The 26,350-nt window shown below is 34.9% G+C and overlaps 1 protein-coding gene across 1 annotated transcript; it reads right to left on the bottom strand.

Annotated features, from left to right (window-relative positions):
* Positions 1-22,175: 22,175 nt before the first annotated feature.
* Positions 22,176-24,277, bottom strand: LOC104897565 (F-box protein At1g67340). The gene is made up of 3 exons (XM_010684471.4): positions 23,744-24,277; positions 23,484-23,646; positions 22,176-23,320 (listed from the first exon to the last, which is right to left on the bottom strand). The coding sequence occupies exons 1-3, from the start codon at positions 24,115-24,117 to the stop codon at positions 22,523-22,525; spliced, it is 1,335 nt and encodes a 444-aa protein (XP_010682773.1). The 5' UTR covers positions 24,118-24,277; the 3' UTR covers positions 22,176-22,522.
* Positions 24,278-26,350: the final 2,073 nt, after the last annotated feature.

The following is a 26,350-nucleotide window of genomic DNA, read 5'->3' as shown; positions in this document are numbered from 1 at the left end:
CTCGGCTTGTAACACTTTTACTTGAATTCGAGCGAGTTTCGAGTTTTTCGGTCTTAAATTTTCAAGTTCAATTTATCTTAGAATCTAGCCATAGAATCTAGCTTGAGTTAAAAAATTATTTTAGATATATTATTACATATATTATGTGAATAGTTTTAGATTCCTTATTTTGAGTTTCCACAAGTATTGTGTACAATTTAAGTATAATCTTCCATTTAATTTTTATAATAAGAAAATAATGCAGCTAAAACATATTTTGAGCATGTTCACGAACTTTTCGAATCAGGCTTTGCCATGCTCGGCTCTAGAAAATATCGAGTTGAGCTCGAATAGTTTGCGAGCCAACTAGCCTTATTAACAACCTTGTTTAGAGATAACATTCATGCGTTTCTACTACTATTAGGAATATTAGATTATGATAAAGATATGAATAATATTTACTTGGTCTGCTATAAACTTAGGGAAGCCTTTTTTGCTCTTTGTTTTAGTATTTTTAAATCTTTTAATAGGGAGAATAATGTTATATGCATGTGACCTTTCCTTGTGATTTCTTTGTCTAACAAATTTAATTTCTTTCCCAATTTGCTATGTAATTGAGGTGACAATTTCATCCTCAAAGGAAAGGAATTAATTAATTAATCTCACCATTTTAACCATCCTTAAGGATATGTTAGTCACCATGCATAAATCATAATCACTAGGTTAATATTATTGAAACGTCTAAAAGCAAAAGTTTTTGTCTCCAATTTTAGATACTTTTTATATAGAGCTTTCGGCCCAATTGCATTTGTCTAGGAAATAGATGGGCTTATCTGTCGCTTATGTTCAAATGCTACTATCGGCCCATGGCTACAAGCTTTATGCAGCTGATTTATATACCAAAGTACCCAACAACAAATGCACAAGTAGACTGAATTTTGAGATTGATTTTTCCACCTTCCTCCCCTTAAATCAATGTTTGGTAAAATGCTCAATTTTATCTCTAGTTCTTTATATACGTAGTTGAAATAAAAATACAACCAGCCTTAAGATATGTTACACGTTGTACCATTATTTGTACTTTTAAAAGAATAACAAGAATAGGATAGCTTTAATTTTTCTTAAAAAAGAATCTATACTAATATATTAAAAGGTGTGCATAAACCAGGAACGGTGCCACGTGGCGCTCTTCCTTAGGAGTTTTAGCTCATGTAATCCATGTACAATAAAAAAAATTAGAAATTGCATAGTATAGGTTTTGATCCCATGACCTCAAGTTTATGTACTAAAGTTTTAACCACTAGACCAAGTTATATTTAAGGCCTGTTCTCCCCAGCTTATTTTCAGTTCAGTTCAATTCAGTTCAGTTCAGATCAGTTCAGTTCAGACCTGTTCAGTTCAGTTCAGACCAATTCAGTCCAGTTCAGTTCAGTTCAGCTCTTGACAATACTTTTACTCTCACATATCACTATTCATTTCAGTTCAGTTCAGTTCAGTTCAATTCAGTTCAGTTCAGTTCAATTCAGTTCAGTTCAATTCAGTTCAGTTCAGTTCATTTCAGTTCAGTTCAGCTGTTTTATGCCGAAGAGAACAGGCCCTTAGTGTCATCATATCAAAGTACAATATTAATAAATAAATTTTTTTCTTACCCGGTGCATAGCTCGGGCCTAATAACTAATTATGTATCTATTAATCGTACAAAAAACTTAATTGGGAACTAATTATTTTGATCTCTATACGTAAATCAGAAATTTATTTTCATTATTGGCAATTTTCAAAAAGATTTACCCACATGTTACATCTCATACAATATGATACTTTATACTTCTTTTATGCTAATTGTAGGCAATTCAAATATATTTTTAAATTGGATTCAATATAAGTTATAATAAGTAATATTTGTACTCCCTTCATTTCAAAATTAAGACACTGTTTGAAGGTTCCATGGAAAATTTCTGGTTTGATTGGTGATTCGGTTGAGGACCTGAAGAATATTTCGGAAGTCTCGTTCAACCACTGTTTTAGAAAAGCGAATCAAGCGGCGGATTTCAGGGTTCATAGTGGTCACAAAGTTTTGTCTCTGTTATATTGTTTTCTTCTTCTAATTTAGTTTTTTCTTCCATCATCCGAATAGATGATGTAAGTTGGTCCTATATTAGGACCTAGACCTAAATTAAGACACACATAATACCTAAGGTTGGATTTTAACTATTAACTAGTATTTGGGCCCGGGCGTTTCCCGAGGTTGGTATTGTGTTTCTGAACTTGATATGCATTTTTTTTTCATTCCTACTAAAATATATTAAGGAAAACTCACATTTAAAAGATAAAAATATAATAATGTGGACAATTAAAGCATGATAAAAAGTTGGTTGAAGATGGTAATTGTGTCATGTTATAATAACAAGAGGTCACGGGTTCAAATTTTGTTGCAAGCTTTTACTTTTGTTAATCGACATAGCTTAAACTATTCACTGTATTAAAAAAGTGGTATGTTCTCTTCTTAATATTGGACCTGAATAATTGCCTAATTAAGGTTGAGGTGGTGGAGTAGTGATATCGCTTCCCATATGTTATCCCTGAGTTATAGGGATCAAACTTCATAGGACTCATTTGAGTAAATTACCATATCCCCCTCAAGTGAATCTCCTTCATACAAAAAAAAATGCATACTTTTAAATTAAAATTAGACGGTCTCTTATAATTTTTGCACATAGGTCACAATTTTTTTGTTTCTATCTCTTTGCTTTCTTTAATTCCACAGTCTCCATCAACATCTTACTTATTTAAGAATAGATGATGTATGGTAGCATTAAGCGGTAAAGCACTAAAGCTCCTATAACACACAGAAGTTTACATATTATAGATTCGTACATGAGACGATGTTACAATATACTTTCTCCGTTCTTTTTGTATTACAATAGTTACTATTTATTTGGGTAGTTTCACATCTAACCATTCTAATTTTGGTATAAAAAGCAACTATAATTGACAATATTGCCCTTACTTTATCTTATTAAAACCATCATTAATTCTCACTTTGCCTTATAAAAATTGCTTTTATTTGTTAAAGATGATTTCTCTCATACTCTAGTTAATTAAAGAGTTAATTTAATGCTGAACTACTCATTCTTCCAAATACTTAAAAATTGTGTCCAAACACATTGTTGTAATAGAAAAAGAACGGAGGTAAAATTACTTCGGCTAAATTTTAATCTGATTGGTTCACCTTTAGTTTTTACTGCTTATAACCTTCAATTTTGTCTTTTTTGGGACATTTTTGGACTTTTCTGGCCTGGTCATATTTTCTCCCGAAACATTTCTAAGAAAGTCGACGTAACTTGTGACGTTGTGCGGGTGCTTGGCACCATTAGTGTTGCCTCGAAAAACCTCTAAACACCCCCATTTGTTCATTTCTCGTGAAACCCAAAATTACCCCTGCAATACACGTAAAGACATGCATATATCTGTTCCAAGCCACATGACTCCTTTTCAATGACCTCCTATGTGGCCATGTCCCTAGGAGGCATCCCGTGGCGTTCGGAACTCTCGGATCCCGAGAAAGTAAGAAAGCGTGTATTATAACCTTCAATTTTGGCTTTTTTGCGACATTTTTGGACTTCTCCGGACCTGGTCATATTTTCTCTCGAAAAATTCCTAGGAGTGCTGACGTGACTTGTAACGTTGCGCGTGTGCATGGCACCAGTTGCATTGCCTCGAAAAGCCTCTGAACACCCCATTTGTTCATTTCTCGTGAAACTCAAAATTGCCTCGAAATGATCGTAAAGACATCCATATATTTGTTCCAAGCCACATGACTCATTTTCAATGACCCCCATGTCCTTAGGAGGCATCTCGTGGCGTTCGGTGCTCGGGCCTCGGAAAAGTCCGAAAGCGTGTATTATAACCTTTAATTTTGGGTGTTTTTGCGACAGTATTGGACTTTTTCGAGCCTAGTCATATTTTCTCGCGAAACATTCCTATGAGTACCGACATGACTTGTAATGTTGCACAGGTGCTTGGCACAATTTTTATTACCTCGAAAAGCTTCTGAACAATCCATTTTTTCATTTCTCGTGAAACCCAAATTGCCTCGAAATGAACGTAAATGCATCCATATATTCGTTCTAAGCCACATGACTCTATTCCAATGACTCCCATGTCCTTAGGAGGCATATCGTGGCGTTCGAAGCTCAGGCTCCGAAAAAGCCCAAAAACGTGTATTATAACCTTCAATCTTGGGTGTTTTTGCGACATTTTTGGACTTTTTCGGGCCTGGACATATTGTCTCCCGAAATATTTTTATGAGTACCGACATGACTTGTAATGTTGCACGCCTGCTTGGCACCATTTGCATTACTTCGAAAAGCTTCTAATCCCCCATTTTTCATTTCTCGTGAAACCCAAAATTGCCTAGGAATGAACGTAAATGCATTCATATATTCGTTCCAAGCCACATGAATCCTTTCCAATGACCTCCCATGTCCCTAGGAGGCATCCCGTGGCGTTCGGAGCTCGGTCCCTGTGAAATTCCTAAAGCGTGTATTGTAACCTTCAATTTTGGCTGTTTCTGAGACATTTTTTTACTTCTCCGGACGTGGTCAAATTTCTTCTCCCGAAACATTCCTAGAACTACCGACGTGACTTGTAACGTTGCACGGGTCCTTGGCACAATTTGCATTGTCTCGAAAAGCCTCTAATACCCCATTTCTTCGTTTCTCGTGAAACCCAACTTGCCTCGAAATGAACGTAAAGGCATCCACATATTCGTTCCAAGCCATATGACTCCTTTGCAATTACCTATCATGTTCCTAGGAGGAATCCCGTGGCATTCGGGGATGGGATCCCGGGGAAAGTCCAAAAGCGTGTATTAACCTTCAATTTTGGCTGTTTTGGGGACATTTTTTACCTGTACGGGCGTGATCACATTTTCTCCTGAAACGTTACTAGGAAAGCCAACGTGACTTATAGCGTTGCGAGGGTCCTTGGCACCATTTGTGTTGCTTGGAAAAGTCTCTAAACACCCCATATGTTCATTTATCGTGAAACCCAAAATTGTCAGGAAATGAACATGAAGGCATCCACATATTCGTTCCAAGCGACATTACCTCTTTCGAATGACCTTCCATGTCCCTAGGAGGCATCCCGTGGCTTTCGGAGCTCGGACCCCTTGAAATTCCTGAAGCGTGTATTATAACCTTCAATTTTTGATGTTTTTGGGATATTTTTAGACTTCAACGGGCCTGACCATATTTTCTCCTGAAACGGTTCTAGGAACGTCCACGTAACGTGTAACATTGCGCGGGTGCTTGGCACCATTTGAATTGTCTCGAAAAGGCTATGAACACCGCATTGGTTCATTTCTCGTGAAACGCAAAATTGCCTCAAAATGAACGTAAAAGCATCCATATATTCATTCCAAGCCACTTGTCTCCTTTCCAATGACCTCCCATGACCTTAGGAGGCACCTCGTGGCGTTCGGAACTCGAGCTCCGATAAAGTCCGTAAGCGTGTATTATAATCTTCAATTTTGGTTGTTTTTGCGACTTTTCTAGGCCTGGCCATATTTTCTCTCGAAACGTTCCATTGAAAGCCAAAGTAACTTGTAACAATTCGCGGGTGCTTGGTACCATTAGTGTTGCCTCGAAAAGCCTTTAAACACCCCATTTATTCACTTCTTGTGAAACCTAAAACTTTCTCGAAATGAACATAAAGGCATTGACATATTCGTTCCAAGTCACATGACTCCTTCCCAATGACCTCCCATTCCCCTAGGAGGCATCATGTGGCGTTCGCTACTCGTACCCCGAAAAAGTCCGAAAGCGTGTATTTATAACCTTCAATATTGGCTGTTTTTGTGACATTTTTGTACTTCTCTGGACCTGGTCATGTTTTATCCCAAAATCTTCCTATTAGTACCGACGGGACTTGTAACGTTGCACGGATTCTTGGCACCATTTGCATTGTCTCAAAAAGCTTCTGAATACTCCATTTATTCATCTCTCGTGAAACCCAAAATTGCCTCGAAATAAATTTAAAGATATCCACATATTCGTTCCAAGCCACATGACTCATTTCTAATTACCTCCCATGTCCCTAGGAGGCATCCCGTGGCGTCCATAGCTCGGGCCGCGAAAATCCGAAAGCGTGTATTATAACTTTCAATAATGGCTGTTTTCGGGACATTTTTTGACTTCTCCAGGCTTGGTCATATTTCTCCCGAAAAATTCCTAGGAGTACCGACGTGACCTATATCGTTGCGTGGGTGTATGGCACAATTTCCATTGCATCGAAAGTCTCTGAACACCCCATTTTTTCATTTCTCGTGAAACCCAAAATTGCCTCGAAATTATCGTAAAGGCATCCATATATTCGTTCCAAGTCACATGACTCTTTTCCAATGACCTCCCATGTCCTTAGGAGGCATCTCGTGGCGTTCGGAGCTTGGTCCCCGAAAAAGTCTTAAAGCGTGTATTATATCCTTCAATTTTGGCTATTTTTGCAACATTTTTGGACTTTTTCGGCCATGGTCATATTTTCTACCGAAACATTTCTATGATTACCGAAATGACTTGTAATGTTGCACGGATGCTTGATAGCATTTGCATTGCCTCAAAAAGCTTATGAACACCCCGTTTTTTCTATTCTCGTGAAACCCAAAATTGCCTCAAAATGAACGTAAAGACATCCACATATTCGTTCCAAGCCACATGAATTCTTTCCAACGACTTCTCATGTCCCTAGGAGGCATCTCGTGGCGTTTTGATCTCGGGCCCTAGGAAATCCTTAAAGCGTATATTATAACATTCAATTTTGGCTGTTTTTGGGATATTTTTTTACTTCTCCGGGCCTGGCCATAATTTCTCCTGAAACGTTCCTAGGAACGCCAACGTGACTTGTAACCTTGCGCGGGTGCTTGGTTACATTTGAATTGTCTCGAAAAGCTTATGAACACCGCATTTATTCATTTCTCGTGAAACCCAAAATTGCCTCAAAATGAACGTAAAAGCATCCATATATTCGTTCTAAGCCACTTGACTCATTTCCAATGACCTCCCATGTCCCTAGGAGGCACCCAGTGGCATTCGTAGCTCCGGCTACGGGAAAATCCGAAAGCGTGTATTTATAACCTTCAATTTTGGTTGTTTTTGGGATATTGTTGGATTTCTCCGGGCCTGGCCATATACTCTCCCAAAACATTCCTTGGAAAGTCGATGTGACATGTACCGTTGCGCGGGTGCTTGGCACCATTTGTGTTGCCTCGAAAAGCCCCCAAATACCCCATTTGTTCATTTCTCGTAAAATCTAAAAACTGCCTCAAAATGAACTTAAAAGGCATCCACATATTTGTTCCAAGCAATATGACTCTTTTCCAATAATCTCCCGTGTCCCTAGGAGGAATCTCGTGGCGTCTGTAGCTCGGGCCCTGGGAAACTTTGAAAATGGTGTTATAAGATTCAATTTTGGCTGTTTTGGGACATTTTTTGACTTCTCTGGGCCTGGTCATATTTTCTCCCAAAATGTTCTTAGAAAAGGCGATGTGACTTGTAACTTTGCGCAGGTGTTTGGCACCAATTGTGTTGCCTCGAAAAGCCTGTGAATACCCCATTTGGTTATTTCTCGTGAAATCCAAAATTTTCTCGAAATGAACATAAAGATATCCACATATTCGTTCCAATCCACATGACTCATTTCCAATAACCTCCTATGTCTCTAGGAGGCATCCCGTGGCGTCCGTAGCTCGGTCCTCGGGAAAGTCCGAAAGCGTGTATTATAACCTTCAATTTTGTCTGTTTTTGGGAAATTTTTGGACTTCTCCGGACCTGGTCATATTTTCTCCCGAAATATTTCTAGGAAAGCCGATGTGTCTTGTAACATTGGGAGGGTGCTTGGAACATATGTGTTGCCTCGAAAAAGTCTTTGAGTGAAATAAAAATCTAGGATTCAATAACTATTGTTGCATAGAAATATGTTATAGTTTTGTTTATTACTGACAAAATATGTATATATTAGGGCATAGACGACTATAGAGTTATGTCCAATGTGTACATAAGTCATGTCGATTAACAAAAGTAAAATTTGTCCGTAACAAGATTTGCACCCGTGACCTCTTGTTATTATAGCATGACACAATTATCATCTCAAACAACTTTTAATCATGGTTTAAGTGTCCACAATAAAATTTAAATTACCATCTAGGAAAAGACATAATACAATAAGAAGCCACCAAAGAATCAACCCTCTTGGTAAAAATAATGTTGGATAATTTAGAGTATTTGGTTGATTGAATTCATGTAACGTATAACTTGAACTACTTGGTTATGGTGTCGTTGTTCAAGTTGCGTTAAGTATGCACGTAAATTGTTTATGGTATAGTAAACAAAAATAAGAGTTGAAAGGAGTGATATCTCGCTCGCGACTCGAAGAAACAAACGAACACACAAAGCTGGGCAGAGACGTCATCGCGACTCGCGATCTCTGCAGTGGCTCGCGACAGGCTCAAAGAAGCACGAGGCTGACAGACTCATGGTCGTGACTCGCGACCACTGTCGCGACTCGCGACAGGCTCCATCGCGACTCGCGAGCTCTGTCGCGGCTCGCGACAGCCTTCTGTTGTTGCTCGGTTTTGTGCGTGATGAGCGGTTGTTGGACGGTTTGTTTGTGTGGGTGTATAAAAGTGGTGTTTACCACAGATGAAAGGGAGCATTCTGATTTTGATTATTTTCTCAAAAGCACTCTCTCTAAAGTATATCTTTTCATTGTTCATCAAAGACAAAATCATAAAAAACTTATTCTCATTTTTAACAAGATTCATACGAGCGTGACTCTTGTTGTTCTTCTTTGTATCTCGAATTTGAATTCCGTGCAACCCGTGCTTCGTATAGGGTCGGAATATCACTTTTGAGAAAGTGTCTACACACGCCTAGAAGATTTGTTATCTCATAGTATTCATCTTCTTCACCCTTTTTTAGTTCTAACAATCCAAAAGTGATATTTTCTTGAAGATGGCTACGGTACGTGAAATGACTTCGAATTTTCAGAAACTTGAAAAGTTTGAGGGTGTGGGATTCCGTAGATGGCAAAAGAAGATGCATTTTCTTCTCACTTCTCTTTCGGTGCATATGTTTTGAGTACTCCAAAACCCGAGTTTGTGGAAGATGAAACTTTGGAGGCCTCAAGGAGAAGGAACAAGTGGGAGAATGACGATTATATATGTCGTGGTCACATTTTAAACGGTATGTCTGATACTTTATTTGATGTTTATCACTTCTATGAATCCGCTAAAATGCTTTGGGATGACCTTGAGTCAAAGTACATGGCCGAAGATGCATCTAGTAAGAAGTTTTTAGTTAGTAACTTTAATAACTTTAAGATGAATGAAACAAGGCCTGTGATGGAGCAATTCCATGAAATTCAAAGGATTTTAGGAAGTTTTAAACAACACAATATTAGTATGGATGAAACTTTTATTGTATCTTCAATAATTAACAAATTACCACCAAGTTGGAAGGATGTTAGAAATACTCTTAAACATAGGAAAGATGATATAAATGTGGAACAATTGGGTGCTCATCTTCGGATTGAAGAGGGCATTCGGGTTCAAGATGGACAAAAGGAGGTAAATCCTAATTCTTCTACCATTAACATGGTGGAGGATGGAAAGTTCAAAGACTCAAATCCTAAGAAGAGGGCTAATAATTTCACCAAAGGCAACAACTTTAAGAAGCCTAAGAATGGTGGAGGTGTTCAACAACGTGGTTGTTGGGAGTGTGGCAAGCCCGGACACTTCAAAAAGGATTGCTTCCTATGGAAGAGGAAAATGAACAAAAAGAATGAGCAAGGTGGAGGGAAAGGCGAGTCTAGCCAATCCCAAGCCAAACAAGGTACTTGTCACAACTTTCATGTAATTCAAGTTTGAATTATATGTGTATGATTTCTGAAATCTTTTGTGTACAGGATGATTGTTCATGGTATATCGATTCAGGAGCTTCAAGGCATGTGTGCAAGGAGCGGTCTTCATTCAAAACCTTCAAGGAGGTGGACAATGGAGAAGTTCTATACATGGGGAATGACTCTACAGCTCAAGTTCTTGGTGTAGGACAAGTAGAGTTGGTCTTTAGTTCCGGCAAATCTCTAGTGTTAAGAGATGTTGTATTTGCTCCGGAACTTAGGCGTAATCTAGTGTCAGGAGCTATCTTGAATCGAATAGGTTTTAAAATGGTCTTTGAGTCGGACAAATTTATATTATCTAAGGGTGGTTTGTTTGTTGGACTTGGTTATTTGTGTAATGGTATGTTTAAACTTAGCATTTCAAATGCTTTAGTAAACAATGTGTGTGTTATTAATGATAATTCTTCTCTTTGGCATTTAAGACTTGGTCATGTTAATTATAGAAAATTATATTCTATGGCTAAGGATGATTTAATTCCTGCTTTTGATCCAAGTATTGAGAAGTGTAGAACATGCATGCTTACCAAAATAACTAGGTGTTCTTTCCCTAATAATGTGGAAAGAGATACTAAATTGCTTGATTTGGTACATAGTGATCTTTGTGATTTTCATAGTACACCTTTTTAGGAAACAAAAAATATATAGTAACATTTATTGATGATCATTCACGATTTTGTTATGTATATCTATTGTCTACTAAAGATGAAGCCCTAGAAAAATTTGAGATCTATAAAAATGAAGTAGAATTGCAACTAAGTGACAAGGTTAAACGGTTTAGAACCGATAGAGGTGGTGAATTTCATAATCCTAGTTATTTCCAAGCTTTAGGAATTATACATGAAACAACCGCGGCTTATACACCACAACAAAATGGTGTAGCGGAAAGAAAAAATAGAACTTTACAAGAAATGGTAAATTCTATGTTATCCTACTCGGGTTTGAGTGATGGTTTTTGGGGTGAAGCGGTTTTAACGCTTGTTACATCTTGAATCGTGTTCCTATGAAAAAGAACAAAGTTACCCCTTATGAATTATGGTACAAAAGAAAACCAAATCTAAGTTACATTAGAGTTTGGGGATGTAGGGCAATAGTGAAAGTGCCGGAACCTAAACGTAAAAAGTTAGGTGAAAGAGGAGTTGAATGCATCTTTATAGGATATGCTCTCATAGCAAATCCTATAGGTTCTATGTTATAGAACAAAACGACTTTTGGTCGGTTCACACTATTGTGGAGTCAAGAGATGCAATTTTTGATGAAAATAGATATTCATCGGTTCCTAGACCAAAGGACATAACTCCAAGTACCGAAATTCAAGAATTGATCAAACTAATGATCAAGAGTTAGATGAACAAATTCTAGATGAAAATGTTGCATCTACATCAACTCAACCAAGGAGAAGTAAACGGGTTAGGAAAGAGAAATCTTTTGGCCCGGATTTTCATGTATATTTGGTTGAAGGATCAAGAGATAGTGTTTTGACTAAATTTCCATATGTCTATAATGTGGAAGGGGATCCTTTAACTATGATGAGGCCATGCAATCTCAAGATGCTTCATTTTGGAAAGAAGCTATTGATGATGAAATGGACTCAATCATGGGGAATAACACATGGGTTTTAGCGGACCTACCTCCTAAATGTAAACCAATAGGGTGCAAATGGATTTTCAAGAAGAAAATGAAAATCGATGGAACTATTGACAAGTTCAAAGCCCGGTTAGTGGCACAAGGCTTTTCTCAAAAGCCGGGTATCGATTATTTCGATACATATGCACCTGTAGCTCGAATCTCCACTATAAGATTATTGATTGCCCTTGCAGCAATTCATAATCTTGTGATCCATCAAATGGATGTCAAGACTGCATTTTTGTATGGAGAATTAGATGAGGAGGTTTACATGAGACAACCGGTTGGATTTTTTGTCAAAGGTCAAGAACAAAAGTTTGCAAACTAATTAGATCTTTGTATGGGCTAAAACAAGCACCTAAGCAATGGCATCAAAAATTTGATGAGGTAGTGTTGTCTAATGGATTCAAATTGAACAATTCAGACAAGTGTGTATATAGCAAATTTGATGACAATGGTCATGGTGTGATGATTTGCTTATATGTAGATGACATGCTAATTTTTGGAACTGATTTATCCCAAGTTGAATGGACTAAATCTTTTCTATCGTCTAAGTTCTCAATGAAAGATTTGGGGGAGGCGGATGTCATTCTAGGAATTAGAATTAAAAGAAGCAAAGGTAAATTGAGTTTGTCTCAATCTCACTACATTGAAAAGGTTCTTAAGAAATTCGATGTTAGTGGTTGCTCTTTTGTGTCAACTCCAATGGACCCTAGTGAGAAATTACTACCTAATGTAGGTAGTGCTGTATCTCAACTTGAGTATTCAAGGGTGATTGGATGTTTGATGTATGCAATGACGAGTACTAGGCCGGATATCGCATTTGCGGTAGGCAAATCAGTAGGTATACTAGTAATCCTAGTGTACAACATTGGCAAGCTATTCGTCGTGTGTTAAGGTATTAGGAAAAACCAAGGACTATGGTTTATCCTAAGTGGATATCCTTCGGTTTTAGAAGGTATTCGATGCAAGTTGGATCTCTAATAAAGAGGATCACTCTTCACAAGTGGATGGGTATTTCTACTTGGGGGAGGTGCTATATCTTGGGCTTCCAAGAAACAAACTTGCATAGCGGATTCCTCCATGACTTCGGAATTCATTGCTTATCTTCCGCAAGCAAAGAGGCGGAGTGGTTAAAGAATCTCATGATTGAGATTCCTTTGTTGCCAAAACCGATATCTATAGCGATTCATTGTGATAACGATGCTGCTTTGGCAAGAGCATATAGTCAAGTCTATAAGGTAAGTCAAGACATATTGGTGTGCGGCATAGCTACATCCAAGGACTTATCAAGGATAGTGTAATCACTGTTGACTATGTACGTACAACGTATAATCTAGCGGATTGTTTTACAAAGGCCTTGGCTAGAGATAATGTAAAGAGGATGGCAATCGGTTTAGGATTGGAGCCCCTCGAGAATCACGAATGAGGGAATCTTAACTTAACGCCCAATATGACGTTGGGTCTTAAGTTCAATAAGATTAATTTCTTCATTTAGATGATTGTAGAACTTTTATTCATCCTAAGTTTATAGTTCTATAACTGTGTTGTATAAGGAGGTTGTATACTTAATAGGTCTCTTGTTTATGCTTTGTGCATGTATTTTAGAGATCTACCTATGTAAGTGTGAAGTTTAGCCGCTTCAAGGAGCTATTGGGGCATAGCTTTGATACACTTATGAATAGATATGGACACAAGGCTTTATGTGTCGGTTTATAATGAGTTTAAGTAATCTTTATCTTGTGTGTATAGTATCTTCGGGTTTCCATTATGTATTGAAATTGGTTCAATCGTTATCGACACCAATTGGATATGGATACTTGGAATGTGTACTTTACTATATGAAAGTTCAAGTTTTATACACTTTCATTTACGCATAAGATGTTTGTTTTTGATGGTGTTTAGTGCTTATCTTATAGAATACTCTAAATGGGGGAGGATTGTTGGATAATTTAGAGTATTTGGTTGATTGAATTCATGTAACGTATAGCTTGAACTACTTGGTTATGGTGTCGTTGTTCAAGTTGCGTTAAGTATGCACGTAAATTGTTTATGGTATAGTAAACAATAAGAGTTGAAAGGAGTGATATCTCGCTCGCGACTCGAAGAAAACAAACGAACACACAAAGCTGGGCAGAGACGTCATCGCGACTCGCGATCTCTGCAGTGGCTCGCGACAGGCTCAAAGAAGCATGAGGCTGACAGACTCATGGTCGTGACTCGCGACCACTGTCGCGACTCGCGACAGGCTCCATCGCGACTCGCGAGCTCTGTCGCGGCTCGCGACAGCCTTCTGTTGTTGCTCGGTTTTGTGCGTGATGAGCGGTTGTTTGACGGTTTGTTTGTGTGGGTGTATAAAAGTGGTGTTTACCACAGATGAAAGGGAGCATTCTGATTTTGATTATTTTCTCAAAAGCACTCTCTCTAAAGTATATCTTTTCATTGTTCATCAAAGACAAAATCATAAAAAACTTATTCTCATTTTTAACAAGATTCATACGAGCGTGACTCTTGTTGTTCTTCTTTGTATCTCGAATTTGAATTCCGTGCAACCCGTGCTTCGTATAGGGTCGGAATATCACTTTTGAGAAAGTGTCTACACACGCCTAGAAGATTTGTTATCTCATAGTATTCATCTTCTTCACCCTTTTTTAGTTCTAACAAATAAACCCGGAGGCCATTGCTTTGCATTATGAAAAAGAAAACCTCACGTACATAACTACAGAAGTGGAAGTAAGGATGTGTAAATCAATAAACATTAAAAAAAATCTAAAAATCTATTTAGCATGGAAACTCTCATGAAGATCATGTTTCTTATTTCCAAAACTCGAGAGGATAAAATTTCTTTGAAAGACCAACGAGTTTCCTGCGTATATACATTTTCACACACACGCCTTTTAATATGTTTGTATAGATTACTCTTTATTTGATATTGATAAAATTTGTAAGAAAATAATATTATTGTAATATTTTTTGAGGCAAGTCTAATGACATTTTTTTTAATATTTAATTGTTATATTATAAGAGATGTCGTTCTATATTCAAAATAAAATTTTATAATGTGCCTTACGATAAAAAACGAAGAGAGTAATTATTATCTTCTCATAAGAATGGTCAAAATTCTAATAGAGGGTACATCAAGTAAGATTCTTAAAGATTTGAGTGTCCTTTTGCTTCTTCATTCTAGAGGAAAACCTTAAATAAGGGTTGCTTTCAAAGGCTAACACTAGCTGAGAACTACACATTTTTCACGGGTGTTTAAGAGGTGTAGATTGTGCCATATGACTATTAAGTGAAAGTATTGGGTCAGACCGTCTGACCCAATATTCTCGTCAGACGGGCTGAGCCCAGTACTATACAATTTTATGAAACAAACCTTAGGAATTCCTTTGATGCAAAGATCAGAGAGAACGCGATTAATAGCGTCGAGGTTTCCATGTCCACCAGCAACAGGAGCAAAACACAAGGACGAAGAATTCGTCGCCATTAAAAGACGAATTGCAGAGAAGATGAAGATGAAGGAATGAAGAGGATGAAAATGTGCAAAGGATGAAGAATAACATAAATAAGCAATACGGTATTTTTGCAACTAAAAGCTCGTGACCGACGAATTGGTTATGGATAAACTTAAGAAAAGGATCCGTGTGTCAAATTGGTTATGGAATTTCAGTTGCAAAAACTCTATTTATTAATCTCACATCACCACTCCACAGTACCTTTTGATTGATAACATAAATCTGCAGTAGCAAAAACTCCAGAATTTAAACTTTGCTATGGGATTTCAGTTGCTATGGGATTTGAATGAGGAGGTTCCCATTTATTCTTTCATTTGATATTTTCCATTTTCAGTTGGACTTTGTTTTGTTTCAGTTGGACTTTGTTTTGTTTCAGTTGGACTTTGTTTTCTTTCAGTTGGATTTTGTTTTCTTTCAGTTGGAGTTTGTTTTCTTTCAGTTGGACTTTATTTTCTTTCAATTGGACTTTGTTTTCTTTCAGTTGGACTTTGTTTTCTTTCAGTTGGACTACCTGAAAAAGAATGAAGACTACCTGAAAAAAATTGAAGACTACCTGAAAAAGAATAAAGACCAACTGAAACCCAAAGTAAGTCTAACTGAAGTACAAAAACCAACTGAAAAAAAAAAGAAGACTAACTGAAAACAAAATGAAGACTACCTGAAACAAAATGAAGACTACCTGAAAAAAAATGAAGACTACCTGAAAAAAAATTAAGACTAACTGAAAAAATTTTGGAACCACCTGAAAGTCGTCCGACCAAAGATTATGGTCGGACGAGTCCGACACAATACGTTCTCTTAAGTATTAAGTGCTTGGAGCTATTTTATACCATTTTAGCTATTTTCCTTCCACTTCTAAGACTTGTCGACTAACAACTCTATATCTGCAACTCTTATCTTAAAGGCTATTTGTTGACATTAGCTAAGCCTAGATCAACTAGCACCTCATGAAAACATATGCTAGCTGGCTAATTAATAATATCAAAAATATCAAAATTTCAAGTTAAACTAGATAAATTCAACAGAAAAAAAAAAATTACTTATATGATTAACCATTCAGCTTCATTCCCTCGTTAAAAAAACATTCAACTTCATTCTTACAAATTGAATTAGGGTATACTAAATTTGTAAAGGTTTGCTTCATATAATGAGTTATTTATTCTAGTGCTATCAACCAATGAGTGAAATTATTTGGAAAATTGTTTTCTACCAAATATACAAAGAGAGTAAGTTGATAACTTTACTTGGCATACGAGTCTCACACCAATTTCTTTTCTCTATTCAAATTGAATTAGCTTATACCAAATTTGTAAAGGTTTGCCTCATATAACGAGGTATATATATTTAAGTGCTATCAATCAATGAGTGAGATTATCTGAATAATTGTTCTCTATCAAATATACAAAGAGAGTAAATTGATAACTTCTTTTAATATGAGTCTCACGTTATTTTCTCTTCTTTATTTGACGAATTGCAAGTTCTTTTTTTCTTAAAGAATAGTTTCAAATTTCAAGAAATTTGGCAAACCATCACCAAACAAAAAAGGAGATCAGATAGTAAAGAAAAGTAAAAGATATGGAAATTTTGTGTTGGCGCAAATTCAAAAAAAAAGTATAAACAAATCTCAATGAGTGGTTCTTGTACACTACTTTCTTTTGCTAGGATAATCTTCTCTTAGTGTTTAAAAAAATTGAGGGAAGAGAAAAAAAAAAAGTGTTGAGAATAAAGAAAAAGAAGTAATTGCTTGCCACACTTGTGGGGTAACAAATTTATTCTCTTGCTTAATTTGTTATGCCATTGAGGTGACAATTTCATCCTCAAGCAAAGAAATTAATTAACATCAAATTTTAACCATCCTTAAGATATGTTACTTAGTCACCATGCATAATCACTAGGTCGATATTATTGAAACGTCTAAAAGCAAAAGTTTTTGTCTCCAATTTTTAGATATTTTTTATATTTATTTTATATTAGTTTAAATGTTATAATATGAGATCTTAATTACTTTATCCGTTTCATATTACTCACTACACTTTTCAATTCATGGACTCCTACGCAATTTTTGGAGAAGAAAGATGTATAAAGTAAAAAGAAAAGGGACCCATGTGAGAGGATCGAGAAAAATAAAGAGAGTTTATTGTCTAAAAAGAAAGTGTAACAAATAACTTCGCGCAATAAAAAATGTAGCGAGTATTATGAAACGGAAGGAGTAGTTTAAAAGTGTAAGCAAATTGGATGATTATACCTAAGTGTGTGGGGGAAAAGGAACCACCATCATATAGTAGGATTTTCCCAACTGGCAACTAGCCACTAAAATTCGAGCCTTTAACATCATCAAAAATTATGTGGTCAGTACTCTATTTTTATGGGACATATTCACTTAAGTGCCACTTCTACCCTTTATTCATTGTGTATATCTTTCAGCCAACATGATCGTATGAGTGTAGTTTCATCTTTAGGGGCTTATTGACCATCTCATTGAATATGTAATTAATGCTTATGAACATGTATTATCATTTTATGGTATGGTATTATCATACTTGGGAAATTTTTGTCTCTTAAGTCTTATCTTTTGTATGAATTGTATAATCTATATCTTAAGAATTCTTTGTCACATCGTCCTTATTTGAATTAAGCACTTAGTTATTCACCATTATTTCATGAAGATGGTACTTAAAGTCTTAAACAAAGACATCAATGATAAAACAAAAATGTGTGTTGGAAATTAATGGAATTTTTTTTGGGACAAGTGTACAAGCCATAAAGGAATGGATGGCAAATATATATTTCTTTAAAAGAAAATGTTTTGAAAATTCCAAATAAATGGAGAGTATATACAACGTAGATATCAAGATTCAGACACGATTTGATCAACTAAAATTTTCTTACAAACGTCTAAATATATATATATATATATATATATATAAATATATATATATATATATATATATATATATATATAATATCAACATATCACTGTTATAATCAAGATTGTTGGCAAAGTCACTACATTGAAAACGCAAAGAGTAGAATTAAAACAAGTTTTTCGTCATAAAATTTTCTCTTAGACATATCAATACAAAATAAACAAATGTGATAGAACTAAAAGTTTGCATGAAATATTTATTTCATGAATACATGACAATAATTGTATAATTAATTACATTGAAAATCACAATTTAATCTATGTATGCCTAATTAAATTAGAAAAGTCAAGCATGACATATTGAGATATATCATGTACGGTCATATGGATATGTTCTTCTCACCTGATTTTCTTATTAAGTTCATGGATAATAAGTTCCGCTTTTACAAAAGTATATAAGATCATACTTAATTAGGACTATGAGTATCGAACATATAAAAATCAGAAGGATCCATTATCAATATTTCATCATAAATAACATTATCAAGATATCTTGCTAATCTTAATTCATAGACTTAATATTATGTACGATTCAATAGTGAAGAAGAAAAGATTGTAGTATATAATTATTTAGCCTCCATATTCGCCCATTCTATGGAAAAAAGAGGAAAGAAAAAGTTTCTAACCACCACAGCACCATGAAGAGCTTCGAAATGAGAACTATGTATTGCATATGCACCTTTAACTTCCTAATATTTAATATCTTCTTTGGTGCAGAATAGTTTTGTAATGATTCCCAATTTATTCTTATAGGAGTAATATCTTTTTCCTTTTTCTCGAACAATCTTTTCTTTAAATACTTAAGATCAACAACATTTCGAAATCATATAAGCTAGAGAATCAAAACTAAAAACACCAAGAAACGTATAGCTTTAGTTTTTCCAATTAATAGAAATGGATTCCAATAGTTTTGCTTTTAAGAAAATCTAATAATTGCAAATATTATTTAAATATATAAACTAAAATGACGAACTCTACATTGAATTCGCTTAAAAGCTTAATGGAAAATATATAAATGTAGAGTAAGAACTCGAACATGTGCAGACGCTAGGTATATATAAATTATGTTAATGCTAATAAAATTATACTTTGTATATAATTTGGAAGAAAAGTCTAATACTACTATCAATTAAAATGTTAAATGGGATGTTGTTTAACTTTTTTATTCCTGCTTTTTAGATTAAAAGAGTTTCACCATTCAGATAAGTTCAAACAAGTCTCAAAAATATCAAACTTGGTTACAATAATATATTTCGATGAAGCTAAGAAAAATTCGTTTAATTAATATAGTCCATAGATTCTCAATTTCTAAATTCGTGTTTTTTTTTCCACAAATTTATAAAAAAGTTCCGCAAGTAAATAAATACTCTCATGAAAGATATTTATAGAGAATCCCTTTTTTACATATGGAATTATGCATGTTTAGATTACCTTGATTCTAATATTCGAAACAAAACAAGAAGATAATGGATTACATAAATCAGTACATTAATGCTTTGACGTTGTGAAGGATGCTGGTTGTTAGACATGGTCAGCAGCATCTATACCACGGCTTGTACTAATATGTAAAACTTCAACCAAAGTAGCCAAGACTTCAACTACTGACCTTAATTAGCCAGCCTTCTTCAGTGCTGACCAATTCCTTGGACCACCAACCTCTATTATGTATGGTCATAATATTGGTCCAAATTTTCAAAATACAAGTACATCTAGAAAATTGCGTTAGAACTGAACTATTGTTATCAACAGTCTAATTTCTTGTCTCATTTTCCTTGATTCATCCTATACCTACTTCTAAATTGCTCAATGGGATTAATAATTGCAATATATATTAATAGTTTTTGGTTTTTTCCCCTCCGATCCCACTATGTGTATGTGAAAGGGGAGAGCTTCCAAGTGGTAATGTTTTAATGATTTCATAGATTTGATGGTTGTGGTGTTGCGACGCATGTCTTTTAGGAGTCGAAAGTTTTGAATTTAGCTTTTTGCAGAAAAGAAGTATTTTATAGAGCGAGCGTTAAACTCTCTAAAGTTGAGTGTATGAGAGACGATATGTAACATTCTAAACGTTACCATAAAAAAATTGTAAACGGTTGAGTGATGAGATACAACTTTGTACATATCCATGTTAATAAGTTAACTGCTTTAAATGTATACCTTATAGCGCACATGCATGGCTGGTGTTGTATTAAATTCACACTAGAGTTTACACCAATGAATATCGCAAAGATGACAAAGTTTCTTGGAACACTATCAACTCTTGGCATAGAAAGAAGGTCGAAGGGATAAGTTCACTCCAACTGAAGAGAAGAACTTGGGAATACTCTCAAGTTTATGAAGTTAGATTAGTTTCATGAGCGTGAGGTAGTTTTGGTATGGCGCACACTTTCCAAGCTCGAAATTTTGGTTGGTTCCTCATGGATCAAGAAAAAGGTGTTAATTACGGCATATGATATCACACGTTACTATTAAAATCTGGTTTAAAATGTTTCATGATGAAAAAAATTTGTACATATCTTTTTCAATAATAAATTCGCCGGCTTTAAGGAAAAATAAAGGTAAGTCATCATCCGGTAGTTTTTGTCTATATAAATACGTACGTTATTGAACACACAGTCACCGATCTACAAGACCTATGCCTTAGTATTCCAACAATGACAATATGCAAAGATGACAAATTGTGTTTACTCTTTTTTAGCATTATCAACACTTCGATCACATAGTATGCACCCTTAATTTTGTAAAAAGTTTCAGAATTTGAGAATTACCAAGTTGAATAAGTTGATCACTCCAACATTAGGCACTCACTAGGGTACCTTTCTTGTTCTTCTTTTTCCATATATACCTAATTTCTTCACTTCTTTTTCAAATTTGATATACTCACTTTTTCATCCACCACTAGCAAATTGTAGTTGGTTCCCACCCATCGACAACCCAAGTGCCCACTTACTCCTCCATGTTTCATTCTCCACTTCTCACCCCCTTTTTCCTACATCAAAACACTTACCTTACCACACCAATCTCTGGTCAATTCCAATCCCCCAAAAAACTCAAAACACACTCTTTTTTTGACCAACACTAACTAAAAGCAAAAGCCAGTACCTTAAATGAAAAATTAAATAAATAGGACTATTAGCCATAATGATACTACTATATATTTTCATTGGATACCTTCTTTTTTCACATTTTTTTTTACCTAATTCACCTTCTAACTTCACAACTAGATGTCACCAATAATTGCAATATTTTTTGATGAGAGCAATATTTTTTTATCATCAGTGATATTATCTTTTTCCAAAAATATTAAACCTCCTTTTCGATTTGTCGATACTTCTTCCCCGTTTCTCAATTGCCAACAACAACTTTGACCATTAAAATCTATAATTATTTATGTTGTAACCATTATAATATTTGATATTATGAAAAATGTTCTTTGAAACATATCCAGCAACATTTAATATTATCATTTTGTTTTTATATTTTAGTAAGAGTTAAAGTACAATCAAAGTGAGGTATATGAATGGTTTATGAGTCAAAATTTATCACGTATTGAGAAATGGAGGAATTATAATAGAGTGACCGACCAACTAATCTGATCATCTACTACCATTTGTACTAATCAGTAACACATATAAGCATTATTAGTGACTTTATTGCGACTTTAGTAATATTATTAGATTCCCCAATATTTTTTCTCCATAATTGGTAACCCACACAATCAACTAATATTGTGAAACATTGCATACAAGAACTTTTTTTTTGCAATCACTTACTCTCCCTTTCTATTATTCCTAAAATTGCATGTTTTTATATGATTTGAAATTGCAAAACAAATTACAACTTTTTGTAACAATTAAGCTAAAAAGAAATGAAGAACTAACTTCTCTTTCCCTCAAAGTTAAATGGCGGGCTTAAGCAAAATTCCTGTTTGGTAATTCATCCCAATCCACTTACCTAATGTTTTTCTTCACAGATTCATTCTCCCATATGTAACAAATAACTACAACATGACATCCACAACTAATTCAACTAATTTTCTTATACCCAAAATATACAACTCAATTTCTTGTCGAAAAAAGACAATCCCTTCATTTCGAAAGTAGAGTTTTTCCTACTTTGACCAATTTCCGTAATAGGAACAACAAAAGAAAACGGAGAAGTAAAAAGACGAAATAGTAGAGTAGTTGTTGATTGAAAATTTTGTAATTAGCTAAATTAAAATTATAAGAAAAAAAAGTACATCATATCCGCAAAAGGGAACAAATCCCTTCCTCTATACAAAGAAAAAAAAATATCGATTCTTTCCCAAAGATGAACACCCAAGTTCCTAACCCTTTACCCTTCATCCAAAAAAATTTAAAAAAAAAGTCCCCACCTTCTTTTCTTTCTCATTTTTGTACCCAAAAATTTCTTTTTCCTTTTCTTTTTTCTTACCTTAATCATAAGATGAATTACCAATTTTACCCTTTCCCCCATTTTTATCCACCCAATCACAACTCATGTGGCGGAGCTACCGTCACAGTCACCGTTATCTGTCATCATCTACATCCATACCATTAATAACACCATCATCGTTATCGTTACCGTGACCGTTAACGGCGTTAATATTTTCTTCAGCCCATCTAGGCATAGGCGCGCACTCTCCTTTATGCCTCAACTTCCAATCAAGCGCTTGACAAGCGCGTGAGCAGTAATTAACGGCCCCACAAACGGAACACCGTCTAAACTCATGCTTACGTGTCTCCGGTCTACCACATCCAATATGAGAACATAGCCTTAAACCGGGTCCAGGATTTTTTTCATTTTCATTAGAGTTAATTTCACCGGTTCGAACCGAAAACCACTCGGATAAAAACCGGTTCGCTGGGTGAGCTTCAGGAGCAGGAACATTGCAACCGAAATCACTTAACAATGGACAACCTACGTTTGTTGTTGTTGTTGCTGTTGTTGAAGACACGTGGCGGTTTCCGGTTGGTGAGGATGAGAGCCAACAAGAGGAAGGAGAAGAGGCGCACGTGAGAGCGGTGGCTAGCTCACGTGCGTTTGCTTGGACGAGAAAACGACGTCCTTCGGCGACGTTTTGACGGACGCCGTAACCGTCTTGAAGACAGTGGCCGAGTTCACGGAGAGCGTCCACGTGACCTAGGAAGGCGGCACGTGCGCATAGAGCGACTCCTGCGCGTAGGTCTTTGTCGCTCTTTGTTCCTCCACTTCCGTTGAATTGAATCACTGCTAATGAGTATAGAGCTTGTGCGTGTGAATTAATGGCGGCTTTCGCCATTAGTGAAGCTCCACTTCCTCGGTTTTGTAAACAGTAGAATCGAATCTGTCACAAAACGATTTCAAATTAACAAAAAATCAGCAGAAATTTACCGACTATTGAAAATGAAACTCGTATTTTTCTACTTTTATTTTTGATTTGATTGAGAATAATTGGAGGAAAATTAGGAGTGAATAATCATGATTTTTGGAGAGAGAAAATAAATTACCATGCCGAGAGTGTAGCAGGCTTCGACATTTCCGGCATCAGAGCAAAATTTGAGGAAACGATGAGAAGATTCGGACCAATTCTTAGCTTTAATTGCGAAAGTTTTCGGTGAAGCTTTTGATAAAACCATAGAATTAAGACCTAATCCGTTAAATCTCTTACAACTGTTACAAAATCAATCAAAAAAAACACAATCAATTCAAGATCACAAATCTTCTTCTAAAAAAGAGGAGAGAGAAAGTAAAGTTCAAGAAAACATACGTTATGAGTACGTTGATGAAATCAGCAGGACAAGAAGCAGTAGAACTAAGCTTCGCTAAAATACACACAACAAGATCATCCGGTAAAGAATCGAAGAAATCCGAACCTCCTCCGGCAAATTCCGGCGAGATTTTCGCTCTTTTCCGGCAACGAAAATCAACTTTTTCTTTTTCAAAGTTAGTAAAAACAAAATCATTTTCCGGCGACGAAAACGATCTCATTTTATCATCATCTTTATCGCCGCCATTAACAAAACCTCTATTTTTCTTCATCATTTTTTTCACCTTCATCTGCTTTTTTTGAAGAGATAGAGTCATAGTTGTGGTAGTAGATGCATGAACTTCCGGATAACATAGTCCTCTTCTAGTTCTCATTTCTTTGATTTTTTTTTTGTTTAAATTTTTTTTTGAGGTTTGTTTGTTTCTCTCTCTAGAACTTTATCTCTCTAGAAGAAGAGAATGAATGGGGAGAGTATCTGAAAACTATTTATCCTCAGTCTCAGAGAGACGACGAAGAGGAAAAAGGGGGAGTGAGAGGTTTATATAGGAGGAGATTTGGTTGGGAATTTTTAGAATTAGTAATTTTTCTTTTTTAATTTATGCGTAAATAAGAAGTTTAATTTACGTTTTTAACCCTTGTTTCCTGATTCTTGTACTTTTAAAAAAAAAAAAAAAAATTGAGTGAAGAGAGAATTTTACATGGTCAAATGGTGTTGACTAGATTCTGGTGTGAAAGAGTGAGATGATTGCTTTGCTTGTGGAAGAACGAATGTAAACTGTTTGGAAAACATGCATTTAAGTTATCTCTGGAGATTTATTTGACCAGTAATTTATGAGGGGAGAAAAGAAGAAAAGCTATGTTGGAATTTTTTTTACCTTGTTCTGTTGATTTAATGGTTTTGATATATACTGTCTTAAAAAGTGAAAATAGTACATATAAGACATAAATATATGGCTAAAAATGGAATTTAGTTGTAAATTTATGACAAAAGTTTGCATTAATCTATGTAATAAATGATCAGTTAATGCTTGTTTTTTTTCCATTTTTAGCTTCTTATACGCAGCCGTTAGAGCTGCATTTAGCTTTTTCCATAGTATTAATATAGGAATTTAATATTTATGATAAAATTATGAATTGCTCGGATTGTTTAATTTGACTTATGTATTATGATCAGATAAGTTTCATTAAGAGAGTGTCTGGTTACGCGGAAATAATTTTCCAACAAAAGTGGTTTTATCAATTTTCTACGATTGGCTTGCGGTGGAATATGGGATTATTAGTGACTCGTTGGGTTTATTGGAAGCATTTCCCACTAAGTGATCTATGTGAATCATTAATCTTTCTTTTCTTGGAGTTTCTACCTTATTCATATGATTCGATATTTTGTTTTTAAGAAGGGAAAAATTCTTCAAGTGCTATTTTTACCCAGGGATTTGCTACGTTAGGCCTGTTAACTAAAATGCATTACATTTTTCTTCTAGAAATAATGAATGCAACATTGTTGTCGTCATAGCCTCTCTTTTTTTTTATCCATTTTCTCTATTTTCTTTACCATTTTTTCTACGCTTTCTAACTTTTTCATACTAGAATCAAACAAGAGATAATTAGTGTACGGATATAAATCATTTTTCATTAGAAATATTTTTCATCCAACCAAACAAAATCATGGTCTCACAATTAGGTCCTAGTAAGTTATAAATAGTAACTTAAAATCAATTGAATAGAATACATCAAACCAGCTCGTGAGTTACTCCAATCCAATTTGCTTCAAAACTATTCCTTATATCCTCTAATAGTTGTTCGTGGTTCCATTATGTGTTGTTCGAAAAATATGTCAATTTATCTTAAAAGCCGAGTATATACATGAGCTTTTTTTTAAAATAGAATTTTTTACCTTATGCATTTCATAATAACTCAAAATCGGTTGAATAGAATACATCAAACCAACTCTTGAGTTAGGGCCTGTTCTCTTCGGCATAAAACAGCTGAACTGAACTGAACTGAACTTATTGGAGCTGAACTGAACTGAACTGAACTTATCAGAGCTGAACTGAACTGAACTGAACTGAACTGAACTGAACTGAATTGAATTGAATTGAATTGAATTGAATTGATTTGAAATAAACTGAATGTAATAAATATATAAATAATATTTTAAACAAGAATAATATGAATATTAAATAATAATTATAAAGATAAGTAATAATAATGAATAATAATAATAATAGTATTTTGGATATTTTAAAATGATAGTTATAAATAAATAATATTAATAATCATAAATTAATAATAATAATAATAATAATAAATGATAATAATGATGATTAATAATAATTATTTTATATTATTTGTATTAATATATTAATACTTGATGATGATATATAATAACAATAATATCTAAGAAATAAATTAATATTACTATTTTAATAATTAGATTTAATAATATAAAAATATTTAGTAATAAAAATAATGATTGGGTTGGACCACAAAAATTACATCATAAACCGTCTTGACGCGATTTGATTGGTTTATGAGCTAAAAAAAGTGGGTTTATTTGTGCTTTGACCTAAATCATGTTCATCCTAATAATAATAGTAATAATAATGA

The sequence above is a fragment of the Beta vulgaris genome, chromosome 6, assembly GCF_026745355.1.
Source record: "Beta vulgaris subsp. vulgaris cultivar EL10 chromosome 6, EL10.2, whole genome shotgun sequence".
Lineage (NCBI taxonomy): Eukaryota > Viridiplantae > Streptophyta > Magnoliopsida > Caryophyllales > Amaranthaceae > Beta > Beta vulgaris.
This window is presented reverse-complemented; position numbering and strand designations above follow the sequence as displayed.

Bases quoted from the DNA above. Each gene is read 5' to 3' on its own strand.
- LOC104897565 (XM_010684471.4), bottom strand. From the start codon at position 24,117: ATGAGAACTAGAAGAGGACTATGTTATCCGGAAGTTCATGCATCTACT. The intron at 23,647-23,743 runs GTATGTTTTCTT...ATTTTGTAACAG, and splicing joins TTCATCAACGTACTCATAAC to TTGTAAGAGATTTAACGGAT. The intron at 23,321-23,483 runs GTAATTTATTTT...GTTTTGTGACAG, and splicing joins CCTGCTACACTCTCGGCATG to ATTCGATTCTACTGTTTACA.